The 22,506-nt window shown below is 39.2% G+C and overlaps 1 protein-coding gene across 1 annotated transcript in view; it reads left to right on the top strand.

Annotated features, from left to right (window-relative positions):
- RYR2 (ryanodine receptor 2) overlaps positions 1-22,506 on the top strand; it is a 698,126-nt gene that overhangs the window by 429,987 nt on the left and 245,633 nt on the right. Inside the window, exons 29-40 of the mRNA XM_074948896.1 lie at positions 2,560-2,768; positions 4,464-4,816; positions 5,941-6,055; positions 6,893-7,053; positions 8,667-8,826; positions 9,096-9,182; positions 11,540-11,766; positions 14,079-14,880; positions 16,819-17,019; positions 18,059-18,164; positions 21,128-21,271; positions 22,002-22,275. Coding sequence (XP_074804997.1) covers positions 2,560-2,768; positions 4,464-4,816; positions 5,941-6,055; positions 6,893-7,053; positions 8,667-8,826; positions 9,096-9,182; positions 11,540-11,766; positions 14,079-14,880; positions 16,819-17,019; positions 18,059-18,164; positions 21,128-21,271; positions 22,002-22,275 — 2,839 coding nt within the window. The remainder of the gene's footprint in view (positions 1-2,559; positions 2,769-4,463; positions 4,817-5,940; positions 6,056-6,892; positions 7,054-8,666; positions 8,827-9,095; positions 9,183-11,539; positions 11,767-14,078; positions 14,881-16,818; positions 17,020-18,058; positions 18,165-21,127; positions 21,272-22,001; positions 22,276-22,506) is intronic.

The raw sequence follows: 22,506 nt of genomic DNA on the forward strand, positions 1-22,506 counted from the left end.
CAATCTATAATGCTATTTAAAAAAAAATGAAATCAGGATGTTTGTGTGGAATATTGTATGTTGTTTCCAGAGTCATTTGCATCAAGGTGTATGTTATATCAATGCTACTTAAAGACTTCTTTATATTGAGGATGGTGCAGGGCTGTACTGCTCCACTGAGAGCTCCAGGAGACATTGAGTCACTGAGACACATCACTTCCTCCAGTGCCTGCTTCCTTAGAGTGCCTGGGGAGGAGAATCCTTGCACCACTCTTTACAAGCATGTTGTTGTGGAGTGTGGGGCAGGGCTATAATACCACCCACTCTGGAAAGATTAATGCTGCTGTGTGGTAGCTACTTTTGTACTGTCCTTGTGCTCCCTTAGCACAAGAATTGCAGTTGTGCTTTCCCCTTTTGCAAGGGGAGAAATGGGAAGGGAGGCTTTTTGTTCCTTCTTCCTCTTGAATGACTGCTCAGCGCTGGGCAGTTTTACCCAAGAATGACTGACATTCATATGTTGACCTTCATGCTGAAGAACTCTCAAAGTGCTTTACATCAATAAGAAAGAGGGGTAAAGGGAGACAAGGTGTTAGGCAGGCAGGCATGTGGTGTAAGTCTGATAAACTTGTATCTAGTTGGGTTTCTCCTGCCATATATAAAGTGGAAACTTGCAAGTGATGAGTTGCATAACAGAGAGGTCCATGCTGTCTTCTCTGAACACCCTTCCTGTAACTACACTAACTGCTGCCCCCAGGGACAGTTGCTCCCAAGAACAACTCTTCTTGAGCGATGCATCAAGATTTGTCATCCTACTGCAGACAGGGCTGTGATTTTTGGCTTTGCCTAAAAACATTTGCAATCATTCATGGTTCGTTGAACTCTGCAGGGTGCATGTTAGCTTCCCTGTAAGTTAAGCTGCGAGGCAAATATTAATTTAAATATATATTGATTTATGCAAATGTAACTCCTCTTGTTATAAATTGTTTAATATGATTTTTCCCATTTAGTTCTCGTATTCTGCTGAGAAATGGTTTGTATAATATTTTAACAATAGATAATAGATTTGCAATAAAAAGTAGTCATAAATCACAGTGGCTGAGCAATCTCATTATCTGTGTGTGAAACTGATGTCTCATTACTAAGAGCCTGGCCACAAAGAGAGAAATTCAGATATTAATCTTACCGACTAGAGTCTACGGCTTGTAATTTCTGGCCTTATGTTTATCGTGCTTAACATACATGTAAATGACAGTGAATCTTTTTTATCTGTAATAAAATATTCAAAGGAAGTTTTGAAGTCTGGAAGTTAATGCAGAACAGCATTAACCACTGTGGCTTTTGGCTGTGACATTCTTCTACTTGTGTATGCAGAGCATGTCATGAATGGAGGCTCTGCTCCTTCCCATCCTGCATAGCCCCTAATTTCAGGGGCCCCAAAGAACGGGAAGATCCAGCTGCTCTGCCTGTTGACCATTGCCATTTCTCCTCCCCAATTTCCTTAGTTTCTACTCAGCTCTACCAGCGTAATGGAGTGGAGCATCCAGATTTACATTTCTTGGCGGGCAATACGGGAATTACCTTTTTGACACTTTTATTAAACTTAATAGATTATTTTTTTTAGCAGACAGGTCAAATAAGTTTTCAATAGTATTGTTAGATGAAAGGGGAACAAGAAGGATGAACAGGAGAAAGAAAATACATTTTCTTCATTTTCTAAAATAACAGACTGAACCTAACAACCAGAGATGTCTTAATGTAATTTTTGAAGTGGTGCATAGGTCTTGTGTTTACTCAGCACAGGAGTGAATTTCATTCTTTAATGAATAGGGTCTTCTCTTAGATGTGAAGTACCAAGAGACCAATCTTGTTCTCGTGTTGTGCCCCAGACTTGCACCTGATGCTACACAGGGACAACCCCATCCATCAACTTCACGGAAGTTACAGTACAATATTGCCTACCCTAAGCATTCATAAGTCATGAATCTGACCCCAAAATATCATAAGATTGGTATAAAAATAATGAGATTTAAAGAAATAAATGTGGGTTCTTTTTATTTGCCCATCTGGTTTTCAAACCTTTAGGTTACCTTTGGGACATGTTTTCAAGTTTTTCTCTGCAGCCATTAGGGCCAGAAACATTTTTTTAAAGGAAAGGTGAGGTTCTTGTTTTTAAAAAAAAAAACCCAAACCCCCAGAACTCTGAGCTGAAGCTTGATGAGCAAAATCAAATACTGTAAGACTTGTAAAATCATGAGCGCTGGCAGCACTGGTCATCAGCAGAGAATTTGGCCTTATGTTCAATATGGCAGTCACTGCCTGATATTTCTGAACAGTGAATTATCTGGTATGTGATATCATTTCTTGCTGCATCTCCTTTTAGAGAGGCTTGTATACAGAACAATAACAGAGATGTGCTGCTTGCTGATTCCTGGAAGGTAGACGACTACGCCCTTATACAGGAGTTTCTACTTTTTGGGTTTCACGCATTTTTATCCCAAACCATTTCTGACTGTGTTATGTCAAGAAAACACTTCTGTAATATATGGGATGCATAAATTCTTTCTTTCTTTCTTTGGATAGGATTTATACCTGTGTGCAGCCTGGGCTTGTCTCAAGTGGGAAGAATGAACTTTGGCAAAGATGTCAGCTCCCTGAAATATTTTACTATCTGTGGCTTACAAGAAGGCTATGAACCCTTTGCTGTTAATACAAACAGAGACATTACCATGTGGCTGAGCAAGAGACTCCCTCAGTTTTTCCCAGTGCCACCAAACCATGAACACATTGAGGTTTGTGTTCTACATTAAGGTTTCCTGTTAATTTTTCAGGAATTTGTTTTAATTAAATGAACTTTACAGTTAACTTGCTGCTTTTGCTAGTTCAGCCTTCCCTTTGAATATGGATATCAGTGTTGGCATCTGACATGCACTCACTCACCCTGGTAAACTATGATTGTAGCTCAATGAGAACATGATAATGAATTCTGTCAGCCAATGAGTGATCTCTTGGAAGAGTATGAATGTATTAGACTCCTAAATAAACAATAAAATAATATGTTAAGCTTGCCAAGTTGAGCTGTCAAAAGCCTGAAAGTTGCAGAGTTAAGGTTGCTTCTGCAACCTTAATGCTACCCCTTTGCATGAGTACATTATGAAAGAATCTTTAATTATATTGTTTTTAACTTAAAGATTCCTGCTTCATTCAATAGTGTAGATCAGATAGTGCCCCATATGTGAGGTAAATTTTTAATACTTGCTTTTATCTTGTTGTCCCATAAGTTTTATACTGCACTCTATACAAACTCCACACTGAATGAGACAAGGATTCTACCCAAAAAAAAAAAGTCAAAGATTATGAGTAATATTTTCACAGGCACCTAAGTGACTTAAGCTCAGTTTTTAAGAGGTACGTAGACCTTTCTCTAATCAGCACTGCGACTCCTAAATATCATTTTTAAAAGTGACACAGGCTCTTTGGAGTCTCTTATTGACTTTTAATGAGCCTTAGGCTCCTAAGTCTCATTTTCAAAAGGGACTTAGGTTCCTAAGTCAGCTGAGCAAAGGAACACCTAAACACTTTTAAAAATCTGGGTCTTACGGTACTAAATGACTTAGGTTCTTTTGAAAATATTACCCTGTATCATAAGGCATATGCACAAGGGAGCAGAGTTAAGACTGCCTTGGTAACCGTCATCTCATTAGGTATTTTCCTTTGCGATCTTAACAGTATTTCTCTCTCTCTCTCTCTCAAAATATGGACTGTAATATATAAAGACACTTCAGAGTTCTACATGTACTGTTGCTGACTGTCCTCCACAGGCATTTAAATACAGGAACCGAAATTCCGGTCACCTTTTTATGCTCTCGTGCACAAATTCAATGTAATACTCTAAATTCAGTGTTCAACGGAAATTGTTACTCAATTTATATATGGACCCATGTGCATAGACAATAGGCCGTTTGCAGATTGTTTGTTTTATCCAATAACAAACATCTGTACAAATGCATACATTTTCAAAATACATATAACGCTATAAAATTGCAATCAGTTTTTACCAGACTACATGAAAGCCACATTTGAATGAAATAGAAACTCTATCCCTACTGAAGTATATCAGGAAGCATAGGTAAAAAGAAATATTGTTCTTTCTCTTATATCTGTGCCTTGTGTTTGAGTTATTATGGATCATACCGACCAAAGTTGGATTACTATTGCAAAAAATAGTGGGGATAGTCTTTGACTGTATATCCAGTTTATAAGTGCTAAAAGGAAGCAATTCCATTCACTTGTCAATGGATTTACCTGCTCTTGCTGCTATAGTGCATGCTGATGTTTAATTAAATGTCTAAGCCATAGTGTAACATTTAATCATTTTGTAACTCTAAATACTTTAAATATATTATGCTAAAAATCAAACTGGAACATTTGGGAGGAGGCGGAGAAGACATTTACTTTTATAATAAATGAGCTTTTATATTTGATAGGTGATGAGAATAGATGGCACTGTAGACAGCTCCCCCTGTTTGAAGGTCACACAGAAGTCCTTTGGCTCACAGAACAGCAAAATAGGCATCATGTTTTTTCGCTTGAGCATGCCAATTGAGTGTGCAGAAGTATTCTCCAAAACATCAGCAGGAGGGTTGCCAGGCACTGGTCTTTTTGGCCCAAAAAGCGACTTGGAGGATTATGATGCTGATTCTGATTTTGAGGTTCTGATGAAGACAGCTCATGGTCACCTAGTGCCTGATCGGGCAGAAAAAGAAAAAGAAGCTACAAAACAAGAGTTCAATAACCACAAGGATTACACTCAAGAGAAACCTTCACGTCTTAAACAAAGGTCAGTAACATATTTGATCTGTTTTTGTCATAATACGGTGGGTTGGGTTTGCTTTAAACATTACTAGAAAATTCATTTTAAATCCCTCTCCATATCACCCGTAAAAGTTTTCTGTGGAGAGTTTGTAAAGTTGTGGTTAGTGCTAAACTGACAGTCAGGACTCCTTGGTTCTATTCCCAGCTCTGCCACTGAATCATTGTGTAACAATAAGCATATCATTTAACCTCCCTGTACCTCACTTTCATCATCTGTTAGATAGAAGAAACAGAAATCTATAAAAGAAGCCTTCCTCTAAGGGTATTGTGAGGCTAAATGCAGTCTTTTGACATTCTCAGATGAAAGGCACTCTAAAAGTGCCAGAGGGTTTTTTCTGATCCTGTCAAAACTAGGGAATACTGGAAATTTCATCAGAAAATGATGCTTATAAGACTTCCAGCAAAGGCCAAAGATATTTAGATAAGCTTTGGTGAATATCTGAACTTTCATGGTCTTTCTCCGTGCCCCGATTAAGTGAGGCAAGAATATTCACTATGTTATATCTTTATCGTTTTCAGAGGTAATCAAACAAACCCTCCCCTTCCCCATCTGATCCATGAGATACTCATACCCAAACTTAGTAACTGTCCAGACATATTACTGAAACCTTCATCCTTCCATTCCCTTTCTACTTTTGCTCGCCCCCTAGCATGTTGTGTTATGTTAAATTGTAAAGTTTTAGAACAGGGGCAGTGGATAAAATTTTCAAAAGCTCCATACTGACTTAGGAGCCGAAGTCCATTTTTATAAGTGACATAAGTACTTAAGAGACAAACACTCATTTCAAGTCAATGGAACTTAGGCTCCTAAATGACTTTTGAGAATAGGATTTAAGCTTCTAAGTCACTTAGGCAAGTTTGAAAATTTTACCCTGTGTCTTCTGTAAAGCACCTATTCTACCCATACCTGATGTAAACAATAAATAACAATCTGGACCCAACTACTAAATCTTTTAGGGTAATTTATATTTGCGGAATTCCTGTGTGTGTGCGTGTATGTGTGCGTGTGCGTGTTTGTGTGTATTGATTTGCTCAGAATTGATATAGGTTGTGATTTTACTCCGTCCTCAGTACTTTGCTGTATTACAGGTTTATGCTCAGAAGGACAAAGCCAGATTACAGCACAAGCCACTCTGCACGGCTCACAGAGGATGTTCTGGCAGATGACAGAGATGACTATGATTACTTGATGCATACTTCTACGGTATGGCAACGCAGTGTTCATATTTTTGCTATTTGCTTTTCTAACAATTGCTTACTTTTGCTAGTAGGAGTCTCAGTGAACACATTCAATTTTTCTCCCTTTTATTTCCAGGCCATATTTTTTATGCAATTTTCTGCAGTAGTACTGTGTAACAAAACTTGAGATCACCACACTCATTCCATTTTGACCTGCCTCCTACTTAGCCCCAAATCCAAAACAACTCCTATTTGAAGAGACTTAACTTAGCTTGGATCTGTGCTTAAAAGAACTTCCATGGGCAACAGAACAAGGGCAAAATATGGCCCTATTTTGAAACAGCTAGTCAAGACCAGAGCTACTCAAACATAGAGAGTTAAAGAGTCAACAACTAAATACATGATCCTGATTCAGAGTATGAAACGTGGAAGTCCCATTGAAAGTAATGGGAGTTTTGTGCATGGATCAGTGACAGGCTCAGCCCCTTAAATCTGCTCAGTTTACTGTGTTTCCAGTGTTTGCTGGCATAATAATGCACCTGAATGTCTATTAATCCTCTACTACTGTAATGTGAACATACCGCCAATGTTTCTGCATGCATCTTTTTTTATCCTCCTTGTCTCAGTTTAAATCAGACCGCTTTTTTGAAGAACATGTCCGTGCAAAGCAATCATCATTCTTCCATTGCTCTACTAATGAATTACTCTTGAACAAGACTATATCTGTTCACAAAAGCTGATTCATCCCAGTTAGATTGTGAAAAATAAACTACGAGATTTTAAAACAACAAATTAATTCTGAATCAAAATTATAATATACACCAGATATTAACACCATGCGATATTGTTAATTTATTGACAGTACTATTACTCAGTGAGAATATTTCCTGGGCAAGAACCTGCTAATGTCTGGGTGGGCTGGATTACATCTGACTTCCATCAATATGACATGACCTTTGACTTGGACAGAGTACGCACTGTTACAGTGACACTAGGGGATGAAAAAGGAAAGGTTCATGAGAGGTTGGTTCCAATTATTTTTCTTTTTAATTGAATTGTTTTATACTTGGTATGTTTTTAAACATCTAGCACCTGGTATAAAATGGGTATTACAGAGGAGAATCAGGCCTGTAAATGTTGAGGGGTCAACCAATGAAATTAATAGGGAGCAGGAACAAATAAAAGGAAGTACTTTTTCGCACAATGCACAGTCAATCTGTGGAACTCATTGCCAGGGGATGCTGTGAAGGCCAAAAGTATAACTGGGTTCAAAAAAGAATTAGATAAATTCGTGGAGGATAAGTCCATCAATGGCTATTAGCCAAGATGGTCAGAGATGCAACCCCATGCTCTGGATGTCTCTAGACTGTGACTGCCAGAAGCTGGGAGTGGATGACAGGGGATGGGTCACTTGATGATTATCTGTTCTGGCCATTCCTCTGAAGCACCTGGCATTGGCCACTGTCAAAAGACAGGATACTGGGCTAGAGCAGTGGTTCTCAAACGGGGTATGCAGAGGTCTTCCAGGGCATATATTAACTCATCTAGATACTTGCCTAGTATTACATTAAGTTACAGAAAAAGCACTACCGAAGTCAGTACAACTTAAAATTTCATACAATTACTTGTTAATACTGCGCTATATACTGAAATGTAAGTACAATGTTTATATTCCAATTGATTTATTTTATAATTATATGATAAAAAGGAGAAAGTAAACAATTTTTCAGTAATAGTGTGCTGGGACCCTTCTGTATTTTTATGTCTGATTTTGTAAGTACGTAGTTTTTAGGTGAGGGGAAACTTGGGGATATGCAAGACAAATCAGACTCCTGAAAGGGGTACAGTTGTCGGAAAAGGTTTAGAACCACTGGATGGACCAATGATCTGACCCAGTATAGCTGCTGTTATGTTTTTGTTTGGAAACGTGAAGTCAAGATCCATGGATGTAGTACCATGTTATTGAAAGTAAAATAACTGATGACAGGTAAAGGTGCAGTAAAGTTTCATCACTAATATAATTGACCTGTTTGTATCTCCACTGCGAAGAATACGTGGAATAATTGCCTGATCAAAATTATGTATATTGAAAAATAGAAGCAGTACCGCCTTTGTGTGCCATTTCAGTCATTCAGGCCCTGAGCCTGCAAAATCTTCAGTCTGCAAAATCAAGTGAGAACAGTCTCTTGTTAGAATTGTGGTACGTCCTGCTTCTAGTCAGGCCAGAATTAGGCTGGCTGTTCTTATGCTTTCATGGCATTTCTGCTTATGGTGCAGGTCAGAATCTGTAAGTTCAGGGATGCATAAAAATAAATGATTTAAAATGTTAACTCCTGGAATCTCTTTTGTCTGGTTCATGTAAAGGTTTGGGCTGGTTCTTGTTTTGTCAGAAATAATTCTTCCATCTTTACGGAACTTTGGAAAATCCATGGTGTGAAATTCTGGCTTCATTGCCATCGGTGGGAGTTTTGCTATGAATAAGGCCAGGATTTCAACCATGGCGTTAATAGAACATTCCAGTTTCAGCAGTAGCCTGATGGTTGCAACAGCGTAATTTAATTTGAATAAACAGACTACAACAATACCTTCCCATACAAGCTCACCTGCTAGCCACAAATGTATCTCTTGAAATTCAGTATCAAACGCAGCAACTGCTATATGGTGTGCGCTGGAGAGAGCATGAGCCCTGGACAAGGACGCAACAACAATGGACTAGAGATTGGTTGCGTGGTCGATGCAGCCAGTGGTCTGCTAACCTTCACTGCTAATGGCAAGGAACTGAGCACCTATTATCAGGTATATATTTATTTGGTTTGTCACCTCATCCAGATGAGAAAAGCTAGTAGGCTGAATTTTACTAGCCTTATTTATTAATAGAAATGAAAGGAAAAGACATTGCCTCTGATGCGATTGTAATCTTCTCTCTCTTCTGAACCCCAATTATGATCTTCTAGAGTTTCACGCAGTAGTTTGTACCTATAAGCAGTTGACACAAGTGATAGGTTTCCTAGCATTGATGGTGTTTTGCTATCTTCAGTCACTGTGTATTTCTGTTTGTGATTTAGGTTGAACCAAGTACTAAGTTATTTCCTGCAGTATTTGCACAAGCTACAAGCCCCAATGTTTTCCAGTTTGAGTTGGGAAGGATAAAGGTAAATAAGGCCACACTTATTCGTTTCTCTATAAGTTTAATTGTTATATCAGATAATATCCAGTTGTTGCTATTTTGTTGAATTCAGTATGTTCCCGGTGTTGGGAATATTTTTGTTGGTGCAATTGTTTAGTATGGCATTTTGTAAGGCACATATTTTGGTTCTTGCCTGCAAGTAGGCTTGGAAATTTGATCTTATGGCACAGAATAAAACAATTTTGTTAAGGTTGCATCTGAGAACTTAAATATTTCCAAACTGTAAATGCAATATTTATTTCTTATGCTTGTCACCCTTCATGCTGTATGTCAGGCAATGAATAAAAATGACTAGATCAATTTTAAAGTATGCACTATTTATTCATTAGATCCTATCATGTCTTCTCTGAAGCCATCACATCTATGGTATGAACATGTAAGGTAGTCACAGCTAAAATGAATGCGAACATTGGGAGGAATCTCACCCTTTTGTGAAAAGATTCTAAAATCACACGTTCCTGCAGTGTGAATGTGTGAGGTACTCTTCACATTGTGAAAGGGACTATATGCTCATTTTATCGGTCACTACTGCAAATTTAGTCAATTTCTATAACTCTCATTATTTCACTCCCCGAACCTGGTTATATTTTGTCATTCTTTAGCAAAGAACAGTTACGATAGTTATATACAGATTTGTATCACAAAAGTCACTGTGTGTATTAGCTGAATTTAATGATTTGGGATATTTAGTGCTGGATTGAGGCCATGTCTACACTTACAAGCTTACAGTGGCACAGCTGTACCGATACAGCTGTGCCGCTGTAAGAGCGCTCGTGTAGATGCATTATGCTGATGGGAGGGAGCTCTCCCATTGACATAATAAAACCAGCTCAACAATCTATGTCGGTGCAAGAGCATTTTTTCACACCCCAGAGCGACAAAAGTTTTGCCGACATAAGTGTTAGTGTAGACATGGCCTGAGTCTCCAGGCTTACTGTGCAGCAGCGTGTTGCTGTGCCTTCTCAGGAGGAGCATCAGGAACAATTGTGGCTTCGAGAGGCACGATTCTTCTTCCATCTTTTCTCTTGTTGCAGGGAGTAATTTCATAAAATACCGTTGGCGATGTAGCATACTCCATATCTGTCTGCACAGCCAGCTACTCTAACTGTTGTAATGCTTGCTGTGCAAACTAAGGACTCATCCACTCCATGTGCATTCCCTTCCCATAGGCTTGTCGTTGGATGTATAGGTTGGGCAGCCCCTGCTATCTCTCCTGTCCCATGCTCAGAGGCACGATCTGGGTATGTCCTTGGTGGCTGGACATGGACAGGGGGTAGTAGAGGCCTTACTGCCCTGTGTATCTATAGAGGACCAGAGCCGAATCTAGTCTTCAGTGCCTATTTTTCTGAAGCTCAAAATGCCTTTATTAGGACCTTGGTTTGGCTTTAACAATCAGCAACAAGTCTTGAGAAGTGATTTTTTGTAATAGGAGAGAGTGGCAAGCCTTCTGGAGAAGGGACTGCCACTTATGTGCTTTTACAGCCCAAGAGGGCCCTGATCCTAACTGAGACCTCTTGGTCCTATCGCAATATAAACAATCAGTATTGGTAGTATAAATAATATCAAAATGATAGAATTCAAATGTACACTTGTGTAGGTAAAAATGGTGAGAATTTTCATTTTTAAATATATCCAATGCACTGATGTCTGTTTTAACTCAGAGTCAGTTTATATGTATGGGATATTGTGTAGTCTCATGAAAAGGGTTGCAGCCCAGAAGAACTAACACAGACTTTTTAAGGTTCCATGGAGGCCTCTAAATCCTATTCTTCTTGCTGAAATTAGCTTCTTCTGAATTAGGAGGAGAACATAATAACTTGTGATGGTGGAGATGGGGGTACAATTTTTGGTTTAAATGCCAGGGCAAACCCTTACTCTTACAAATAGGGCCACGGGATCATTAATGTCCATACGGAAGAGATTGGGCTTCAGTTTTCAAGGATTCACCCAAACTGCTTGCTTCTAGCGAACTTGAATTGCACAGAACTTGAACTCTGTCTCAGAGGAATGAAAGACTGAGGTTTCAGTGGGAGTAAAGGATTACTGGATTTCATATCTCTGGTTTCAGGGCAGCTAGATATTAAACCTCTATGACATCCCTTTAGGCAAGTTCTATTTAGTGTTTTATATTTTGCTTTGAGAACCACCAGTCCCCAGCCTGTTTTGGGAGCTGCATAAAATGCGACATTCCTACCATACTATGCTTGTTTCATTGCATTGATTTCTTATCTGTTTGGAGCACATTTGTCTTGTGTATTATCATACACTGCATTGTCCTATAGTGATTATAAAATTGACTGTCTCTTCTCTTGCTGTCTCCAGAATGTAATGCCATTGTCTGCTGGCTTGTTCAAAAGCGAGCATAAAAACCCAGTCCCTCAATGCCCTCCCCGTCTCCATGTCCAGTTTTTGACCCATGTGCTGTGGAGCAGAATGCCAAACCACTTTCTGAAGGTTGATATCTCACGGGTCAGTGAACGTCAAGGCTGGATGGTACAGTGCTTGGATCCTTTGCAGTTCATGTCTCTCCATATCCCAGAAGAAAACAGGTTGGCTTTGTTTGTATGTATAAACTGAATGAGAGTAGGTGTGGGTTTTATGAGGTCAGACAAGTAGCAAGAAAATAGTCTGCTAGACAGTCAGTTCCCTTTCTCTCTTGCATGTGTATAATATATATAAATACAAATAATATATTCTGACATAGAAAGGAATCCCTTCTTGTGGGCCCCAATTAAATTCAATTAGTGAATTATTAACTGGGTCACATGAATATAATCACTGGTTTTATTAAACTGTTTCTAGTCGTGTTCAACAACAAGAGATCTCTTGAATTAAAGACACATTGCCAATTAGCATTTATGACAGATTTGGGTTTCTTCTCCTCAGGGAGAAGCACATGCTTCTGTGGACGCCAGAACTACATAGAGATGTAGACAAGGCATGCCTGATTTTGTTTTGTATATTATTTTGCTGAGAGGGGAAATATGTACAAAGCTGCTGGTAAATTTTGAAACTGATCCTTACAAAGCATTAGATAGGTCAGAAGGGAGGGAGCCTCAGTTGTAGCTTGTGTGTGTACAAAGTTTTTCAGTGCTTTTTTTTTTTGTAGTCTAGTAATTTACTTGGATTTTTGTGTTAGCAATAATCAAACAACTGATATGCTGTGTGCTTCAAGGCTCATCAAAACTCAATTTCAGTAGAACAAACGGACTGTTTTGATTATCTTCAGATATATTATCTTCAAACCTATGCATGAGATATGTGGAGAGTGAGAATTAGTGCATTGTGGTCCCTAGTGAAAAACCAAAATATCGTGTGCAGCTTGAGTATATTTGTTAAAAAATATTGTGGGGCAAATTCTGCTACTTCTCCCAGGGCTATGAAGGGCCTCAGGGGAAGTGGAACGGACTTGGTTCCACAGCACAGGAAGCAGGTCTGGAGCTGGTGAGGAGCAGTCACCCCCCAGTGTGCTGGAGAGGCTAGCTCAGATACGATAGAATCATAGAATATCAGGGTTGGAAGGGACCTCAGGAGGTCATCTAGCCAACCCCCTGCTCAAAGCAGGACCGATCCCTGACTAAATCATCCCAGCCAGGGCTTTGTCAAGCCTGACCTTAAAAACTTCTAGGGAAGGAGATTCCACCACCTCCCTAGGTAATGCATTCCAGTGTTTCGCCACCCTCCTAGTGAAAAGTTTTTCCTAATATCCAACCTAAATCTCCCCCACTGCAACTTGAGACCATTACTCCTTGTTCTGTCATCTGCTACCACTGAGAACAGTCTAGAGCCCTTTGGAACCCCCTTTCAGGTAGTTGAAAGCAGCTATCAAGTCTGAGGACAGGGGCATGCTGGCAGCAGAGCAGGGTGTCTCTTTTTGCCCCTGTGAAATCTCCCTGTGCATGCCTGACACTTTGGTCTTGGCACTGAGAGAAGGATTTAGCCCTAAAAGTGATTAGCTTGTATTATGATCTAATCTCACTTTTAAAAATGTACAGATGAGAGCAAGAGGTATTCATGAACTAGATTGTTTTGAAATCTCCATTGCTGTTGTGTTTCAAACCTGAAAGACTTTGCAGGACTGTTACTCAACTCCAATGCATATAGGTTTTATTTGCTTTTGTTTTAAAAAAAGGAAATTGAAAGCAAAAACCTACATTTATGTTATGAAAAGCCCCAAAATTAGTTTTTGTAAAAGTAAGCTTTTACAAAACTTGTGGCCAATAGAAGCATTTCCATGATTTTATTAACGTTAAATTCTAAAGGAAACATTTAAATAAAACCTCAAAACAAGTGTAATACATCCCCACACAGTATTTGTGACCCAAATATTGCAGCATTGTGCTAATCTACAAGAACCTGTAAGTGAAATTGCCTAGAATATTACATTAATGATGATGAGAAACCAAAAGTGAAAGTGAGTAGTCTATTTTCATTGTCCAGCCTGAAATGAAAAGTAAATAAGTAGCATGAATAGTGAAAAGTTAATTTGAATGTTGTCTTTATGTTCTCAATTATCTAATTTTTTTTTCTAATCTAAATCTAAAGGGAAATTTGTTTTAAATAATTCCGCCTGATCCTGCTCCCACTGAAGACGATTGGAGTTTTTTGAAGTGATAGTTTTTATTCAGTCTAAACAATTTCAAGGCTTGGCTCATGATTTTTAAGCCGTCTGTTGTCTATAAAATTGCAAGTTTAAATACCTGAAAGTTAGGAAGTCAAAAATTCAAGGTCCAGAGCAATGGCTAATTTGCCCATATTGCACAATTGTAGAATTCTGAATAACTTTCTTGCTTTTTGAGTCCTATGTTCCTAGCTACTGCACTGATATGGAACTTCCTCTATTTTCCCTTCTTCTCTACAGGTCTATAGATATTTTAGAACTGACAGAACAGGAAGAATTGCTGAAATTTCACTATCATACCCTCCGATTGTATTCAGCCGTTTGTGCTCTAGGGAACAACCGGGTGGCACATGCTATGTGCAGCCATGTGGATGAATCTCAGCTTCTGTATGGCATTGAGAATAAGTATATGCCAGGCTTGCTTCGCACAGGCTATTACGACTTACTCATTGACATCCACCTCAACACCTATGCCACGGCCAGGTTAATGATGAATAATGAATTTATTGTTCCGATGACAGATGAGACCAAGAGCATTACTCTGTTCCCTGATGAGAACAAAAAACATGGCCTCCCTGGTATAGGACTCAGCACCTCACTACGACCTAGAATCCAGTTCTCCTCTCCCAGTTTTGTAAGCATTAGCAGCGAGTGCTATCAATTTAGCCCTGAATTTCCTCTGGATATCTTAAAGGCCAAAACTATAGAGATGCTGACTGAGGCTGTTCAAGAGGGCAACCTCCATGTCAGAGATCCAGTAGGGGGTACAACAGAGTTTCTATTTGTCCCTCTCATCAAGCTTTTTTACACTCTGCTAATCATGGGAGTCTTCCATAATGGGGATCTGAAACACATCTTGCAGCTGATTGAGCCCAGCGTTTTCAAGGAAGGCATGAGCCAGGAGGATGAGAGTGAAGTGCCAGAGAAGGAGTTGAGTACAGAGGAGCTAAAGCCAGAAAGAGGAGAGGAAGAAGTCAAAGGGGGGCGGGTGCTGACGGAAGGCCTTCTTCAAATGAAACTTCCTGAACCAGTAAAATTACAGGTAATGACTGAGACAGTATCAGTGGCTGTTTGTATATTTCAGACTTCCTTCTTCCTTTCATTCAAATATTTCAAGGAACACAGCAGTCTTGAAGCATATTTCAAGCCATGCACTCTTTTTTGCAGGCACACGTGCACCTGTAGTGCATTTTTTACATTGTCTTTTAAAAATATAATCGCTATTAATGATATAATTTTGCATTATCCCCTTTATTGCCCTATGATAACAGTAGCCTTGGTGGACGATGTGAGACCTGTTTCGAACCAAATCTGACATAAATAAAACATAATTAGGTCGGAAATATCTTCTGAATAAAAAAAAAATAAAATTGTCGTTTTATAAATTTAGAAGCAGCGACTTATATATAATGTATTACATTTTCCCTTCAACTTTCTTTGGAGAATTGTGGCTGTTAGTAGATAACCAAGTGAGAGCAGCTTCTAAGAGCTATTTTCTTCCTGGCTGTTACATAGTTGATCAGTGACTGGCTTGGGGGCGGGGGTGGTTAGGCATAAGTAGACCCAAAAGGGGCATCGGAGAGGTTGAGCTGAGGGCTTGTCTACATGGAGCTTATTCAGGAACAGTCAGACATTTGGCCATTTTTGGTGCCTCCTAGGAGCGACTAAAAAAAAAGGGCTGGTCAATCAACAGAGTAGAGGGAAAAAAACAAGCAACCAAATAACAACAACAACAACAACAAAAGGCTGAACCGGCACTGGCATAGTAGCAGACATAGTCATTCTGCCTCTGCATGCCCAGAAGCTGTGGGAGTCATTTTGTCAGTTTAGGCAGAAGGCCTCCCATTGTTGCCCTGAAGCCGTGTGACTGTGCAATACCCCTTTCTATAAGGTATCTTAAATGGCACAATGTAGTTTCTAGGATGAAATTCACCCCTGAGCAGAGAGACAGACAAGGCCTAGGTACCACTTAAATCCCTGGAAGCCATCAAATTAGATTAATTGGGATATAAGTGGTGCATAGGCTTTGTTCTGGGTGACCTCACCTTTAATGAATAAGAGATGGATGTGATTATTTTATAAAGAAAGATAAAGGAATTAATAGAATCATAGAATATCTGGGTTGGAAGGGACCTCAGGAGGTCACATCTAGTCCAACCCCCTGCTCAAAGCAGGACCAATCCCCACTTTTTGCCCCAGATCCCTAAATGGACCCCTCAAGGATTGAACTCACAACCCTGGGTTTAGCAGGCTAATGCTCAAACCACTGAGCTATCTCACTTGCACAGGTGCACACACTCTCCCAAAACAAAAAAACTAGAGGGTCCTGATGAAACGTTTAACCAATACATTCAGATACATTTCTGTTTTTTGTAAGTTGTACTCTCTCATTTGAGCTGCCCTGTGGTTATTAGTTGGGCCTAAGGGGGATCTTTACTGGTAGTAAACTGTGGAGTTAAATTGCTAATAAAATGGTATTATTTTAGCCATCAGCCTAGCAACAACTGTTATCATCTGGTCAGAATTAATTTCTAAAAGGAACTAATTTAATAGGGCATTCTGCAGCTTCCATGTACAAATGCAAAAGATGACCCACTGGAAATAGAGACTAAGAGCACTAAGGGCCCAAACAGCCATTTAGTGCACGGCAGGCCGGTGCATTGTAGATTCACACCTCAGCTTGCTGTGCACTAAATTGCTGTATAGACAAGGTCTAAATCTATATTATTATCTTTTTACTCTAGCACAATTCCCATGTCCTTGTATATGTTTCTGAGGCAGATAGATCTCCTGCAGATGGCAATTTATAAGCCCCAATACTAACTCAAGCATGACTGTATCGCAGATTACTGTCAATTCATCTGATAACAGGTTCTGCCTTATCACTTGACGTCTACAGTATCCACACTCAGTTATGTGTTAACAGAATATTTTAAAAGTTTGTCTACTTTTTGTTGCCCTCTTTCTGATATTTTCTCAGATGTGTTACCTACTCCAGTACCTCTGTGACTGCCAGATACGTCACCGGATAGAAGCCATTGTAGCATTTTCTGATGATTTTGTGTTTAAGCTTCAAGAGAATCAGCGATTCCGATATAATGAAGTTATGCAGGCCTTAAACATGTCTGCCGCACTGACAGCCAGAAAAACAAGAGAGTTTCGGTCTCCACCTCAAGAGCAGGTACCACTTAAAATGGGCAGTTATTCTTTTTCCAGACTGTGAGCGTGGCAGAAAAGCCAAAGCAGGGAAGTAGGATCCCAGCCCAGTCAGAGTGCTGTGTCCTAACATTCAAATTTTCATTCGGTTCTCACCCTTTTCTATGCTGGTAAATCAAGTATTTCAACATACATGATGTACAACTTCAGTGCAGTCAAGGATAGGTCATGTTTAACATTGTCAGTCAGCTGGTTGTGGTTAGCCCTAAGGTCCACACTAGGGCTAATCATGACATGACACCACGGGATGTTAGTCTTTATCTACACTGAGTAATATGTTGTGTTCATTCATATGTATTAGCGTTGTCTAGTGCTGTGTAATTTCCCAGTGTAGACAAGCTTTTAGAGTACAGCCTTGTCATGCTCTTCTGTCTCTGTATACAATGGCATTACAGGAAAGTAGACAGTTCTCAGATGAGGTTCTGCAGTAATAATAAAACTTAGCATAGACATACATTTCTGGATTTCAGAATGTTTTACAAACATTCATTTATTAAACTTTACAACATGCTTTTTAACCTATTTTAAACATAGAGAAACTGATATTCAGAGAGATTAAGTGATTTGACCAAGGTGACGCAGCTAATTAGTGGCAGAGTTGGAAACGGAACCCAGGATCCTATCCTGTGCTCTAGCCGCCAGTTCACACTGATGCTCATTTTATTACCTTTTTTACCTACTCTACTTAAATGCCTAATTTTTTTCCTCTTCAAAAATCATAGTTCCTCTGGTATTTGTGTAGTTCAGTTTAACTAAAAGATTTCTATGATAGAAAAAATGTTTTAAAATTTGTTATCTGCACATATTTATGGAGATAATGTGCAAAAAGAAATGCAGTATTTGCATATTAACTGTAAACCTTGTGGATACTTTATTGGTCTTCTAAGTACTTATTTGGATTCCAGGCATCCTTGGCTTTCCATATTCCCTTCTAGCCTACTGCAAAGTGTTCAAAAAGATGCTCCCAAAGCTTTAAACTTTCTTTTGTATTCTTTCTTTTTAAGATTAACATGCTTCTGAATTTTAAGGATGATAAAAGTGATTGTCCTTGCGCTGAAGAAATTAGAGATCAACTCTTGGAGTTCCATGAGGACTTAATGACACATTGTGGTAAACCCTGTTTTTGAATGTTCTTGTCTCTGAAATTGTATTAGCCAGATTCAATAACTTCAGCAAAACCAAGCTACCCATTAAATTATGTCAGCAACAGGTAGCTAGATAATACACAAGGGGGTCTGAATTCCTCAGTCATTATAATACAAGTGCACCCTCTCATCTGATCAGAATAGAAGAAAACACGTTACATTTTAGTCGACAAGAGGAAATTTCATTCCTCTCACACAAGCACCAAATAAATGGAATTTGTGTGGTACTCCTCAGAGGTTAGTGAATGAAATCTAGCTCCCGTGGGTATTGGGAAGCTCTATAGCTCTTCAGTAATAATCTGGGGCTAGAATAGCAGCTGTTGCTCCTCTTTTCCCCCAGTACCATAGGTAAACTGCTCCCATTCACCAATAGGTGAATTTCACTCTATCAAAATAACTATGGTCCTATTAACCACAATAACAGCTGTTCCAGTTCTCCAAAGGCAAATGAAAATGAAAAATGAACATGCTAAAAAAACATTATAGTTCACTTACTAAAAACTTTGAGGCTGAGGGTTTTGTTGAAGACAGACAGAGAAAATGGTGCTTAAGCTCAGTCCAAATATTTTTGTTACAATAATTACATGAAATGCAACAGTCTCTTTAGTGTCAAAATGTTGACCATTGTAAGAAAATAAAGTAAATGCCAAGAAACCAAAACAAAATAATTTTTCAAATGTTAAACACGCATCTGTGGACACTGCAGATCCAGTGAAGAGGTTCCTTCCATTTAAATTTTGCTTCAGTCTCCTAGAGACTGATAAGACAAAGCTGTGGATAATCACCACTTCTCTATTTAAAGTTATTCATGCCGCCTTCTTCTGTAAATCACCTGTAGAAAACAGGAAAAATTAGCTGCTCAGTTTGTAAAAGGAGCCAGCAGTTGACAAGCAGCAGAGGGAGGTGGCAGTTGAGCTGCTTCACATTTAAATTCTCCCTCCTCCCCTCCCGCATGGAGAAAGCTGCAGCCGAGTCACGTGATTATTATTTTTTTCCTAACTCAGGCCCTGATCCTGGAAGGGACTCTCTAACTCAGGCCTTCGTACTTGTCTAGAACCCAATTGATTTTTTTGCCTTGAGTTTCTTCCAGGATTGGGTCTTTAACAGGAGGGACCTTCAAGGACTCTTGTTGTTGTTATGACATTTCGAATTAAATATTCCAATTTTAAATGGAAAAGAAAAGCTACAAAAAAACGAAAGAGCTAGACAGAAGCCAATGAGAAGAGGGATTATAGTAGGGCAGAGTACATAGATTTATGTAGTCAAAAGGAAACAAACACAGATTATGCAACTCTTGGTTGTAGATAACTGGCTACTGATGACTGTCAACCAGTCATAATTTGGGAATTCATATGTTGTGTATTGGTTAAGAAATAATCATTCTGATATTCTGCAAATCAGACACATGGAACTGGCATTTTTGCATCTATAACTGTAGAGTGTTTCTGTACTCTAACTGGATTAGATAATTCAGTTACATTATTGTTAATTACTTAAATTAAAAGGAATTTCCACCAATCAGATTGCGATTTCCTTACAAACTAGTTTATAATTCGTAAAATATGTGATTATTGATGACTAGGGCTCCATGTCTGTCTGTGACTTTCCGCGGCCTCCGTGACTTCTGCAGTAGCCAGTGTGGCTGACCCCAGGGCTGCCAAAGGAGCTGGCCCAGAGGCCAGCTGCCCAGACAGCCCCATGGATAGATGCACCGGCCGCTGCTCGGTGGCCCCCGGCAGCTGGCCCGGGGGACCTCCCGAATATTGGCCGATATGGCTGGCCCCGGGGACCACCTGAGCAGTGGTCCAGGGGGCAGCCGAAGCGGCTGCTGCTCAGCAGTCCCCGGCAGCTGGTGCTGCTGGCCCCGTGGACATCTTGAGCAGCAGCCAGTGGGGCTGGCCCCAGGGGCCCCTCAGAGAAGCAGCCTCCCAGGGGCTCCCCAGAGCAGTAGCCCCCAGCTAAGATTTAGTCAGGGGTATTTATTGTACAAATCATGGACAGGTGACTTTTACTAAAAAATACCCATGACTTAATTGTAGTCTTATCAATGACTTATGCATTAACATTTTCCTTGGGGTGAAAAGCAAGAAAACAGAGAATAGATCACATCCCACAAAGGGATTAATTGAAAAAAGGCAAATACATTTTAAAAACAACCCAACTTCTTTATCAAAAATACCAAAGGAGCAAGCAGAATGATCTAATGTGAGGTAGAATCCTGCTGTAAAAGTGACCATCATATTTTTTAAAAGTTGAATAATTCTGAATTTGAAAAAAAATACTAAATGTCATTTTTACTTTGAACTCATATAGTCATGACACTTTAATATTAGTTATCAGCCTGGACCAAACCCTTAGGTTTCAGTTACATTATTTTAGATGAAACCATAAAAATGAAGAACAAATCTTGCATCAAATCAACATATTTTGCATTTTCACACCTTGTTTTTCCTTATAGCTGCCTATCACATGTGCCATGATATAATGAATGAATGGAGTTACTTGCTCATACCTACTCATTGAAAAATGAATTAACAGCCATGCCAATGCCCTCATTTCTATAATGCCTTTCCACTGAGGATCTCAAAATACAAACCTCAGTCAAGCATCACTAAACCCCCTGGAATGCAGGTATTATCCCATTTTGCAGATGGGGAAACTAAGGCACGCACAGGCTAAGAGACTGACCCACAGTCACACACTGACTAAATGACAGCAGCAGACAGGATTCCCAGCTCCCAGTCCTCTACTCTAACCTTTAAACTGATATAACTTTTGAAGCAGTACTATATATGTATTTGTTTGTAGGACACTTAGCTAACAGAGCAGAACAAAATCAGTTTGGCATATTGTCACATTTGGACACTGAGCACAGCTGTCATCTATTCAACTGTATTTTTTTAGCGATTTAATATTTGTTGCTTTCAGGAATTGAATTAGATGAAGATGGAGCCCTGGATGGAAACAGTGATTTAACCATTAGAGGTCGCCTGATGTACCTAGTAGAAAAAGTCACATATTTAAAGAAGAAACAAAATGAGAAACCAGCTGATAATGATGCTAAGAAGCCCTGTAAGTAAAATTAAATTAAAGTCCAGTGTAGTCCTGCTCTGAAGGGGAAGGGGGTGGAAAGTTCTGGCATCTCCGTATATGTTATGTGTCATAGGAAGTTAGATTTTAAGGGAAGCTTCTGTGCGTACCTTTAAGCTTATGGCTCTGACTCAAAGCAGGCTTAACTGAAGTTTTCGGAGTGTACAATATTGGTTTTTCAATGGGATCTTTGCTTCAACCCAAGTATTGTCTGAAATGTCAGCCAAAACAGTTACTTTTTTTAAAATAAGATATGTATCGCTGTATCCTAAATTAATAGTCCAATACACAGAAGCTGACAATGGTGATACTACCATATAAATAATAATAATAAAATAATAATAAAAACTCATGCTTTCAAAACTCATGGAAAAAGTATCTGGAAGTGGAGCTGGCCACTGCTGTAAAGTCACTCTCCAGTGAGGATCCAGTACATCTTCGTGCTCTTTTACACTGTCATATGTGGAAGTGATATCTATTATTTTAAAGCTAGCTTCTTGCAGCAAAATATTACTGCTTGTTTTCCCTATAATGGCATATTTTTCTCTTGACACAACGTATTACATTGTACCTCAGCCTGTTAAGAAAACAAGAATAATTTTTTTTCTTGATTGTGCTAATTCTAATATGCTGCATAATGCATTCAAAGAGACTGTTATTAGAAACATGAGAAATTAATTCTGATTTTTTTTCATTCTTCATTCTTTTTTAGCCACTCTTCAGCAATTGATTTCAGAGACCATGGTACGCTGGGCTCAGGAGTCAATAATAGAGGATCCGGAGTTAGTGAGGGCCATGTTTGTATTGCTGCATCGCCAGTATGATGGTATCGGTGGTCTGGTTCGAAGCTTACCGAAGACCTACACCATAAATGGTGTATCAGTGGAAGATACAATCAACCTCTTGGCATCCCTGGGCCAGATCCGTTCCTTGCTTAGCGTCAGAATGGGCAAGGAGGAAGAGAAGCTTATGATTCGTGGATTAGGGTAAATCACTGGAGTACAGTAACATTTGATTGACAGATCTCTTACTTTCCAATTATTTGTCTCATTGTTATCACTTGGGTTAAGCATATTGTTTGACTGTAAATATGATTTCTGTCTGTGGTTTAAGGAGGCTAAAAGCGAAGTTTTGGGTTGAGATAGATAGGAGCTTCAGTAGTTCTAAGATCTAGGCTTTGAAGCATTGTTAACAAAGATGTCTTTTGAATAATAGTA

The sequence above is a fragment of the Natator depressus genome, chromosome 3, assembly GCF_965152275.1.
Source record: "Natator depressus isolate rNatDep1 chromosome 3, rNatDep2.hap1, whole genome shotgun sequence".
Classification (NCBI taxonomy): domain Eukaryota; kingdom Metazoa; phylum Chordata; order Testudines; family Cheloniidae; genus Natator; species Natator depressus.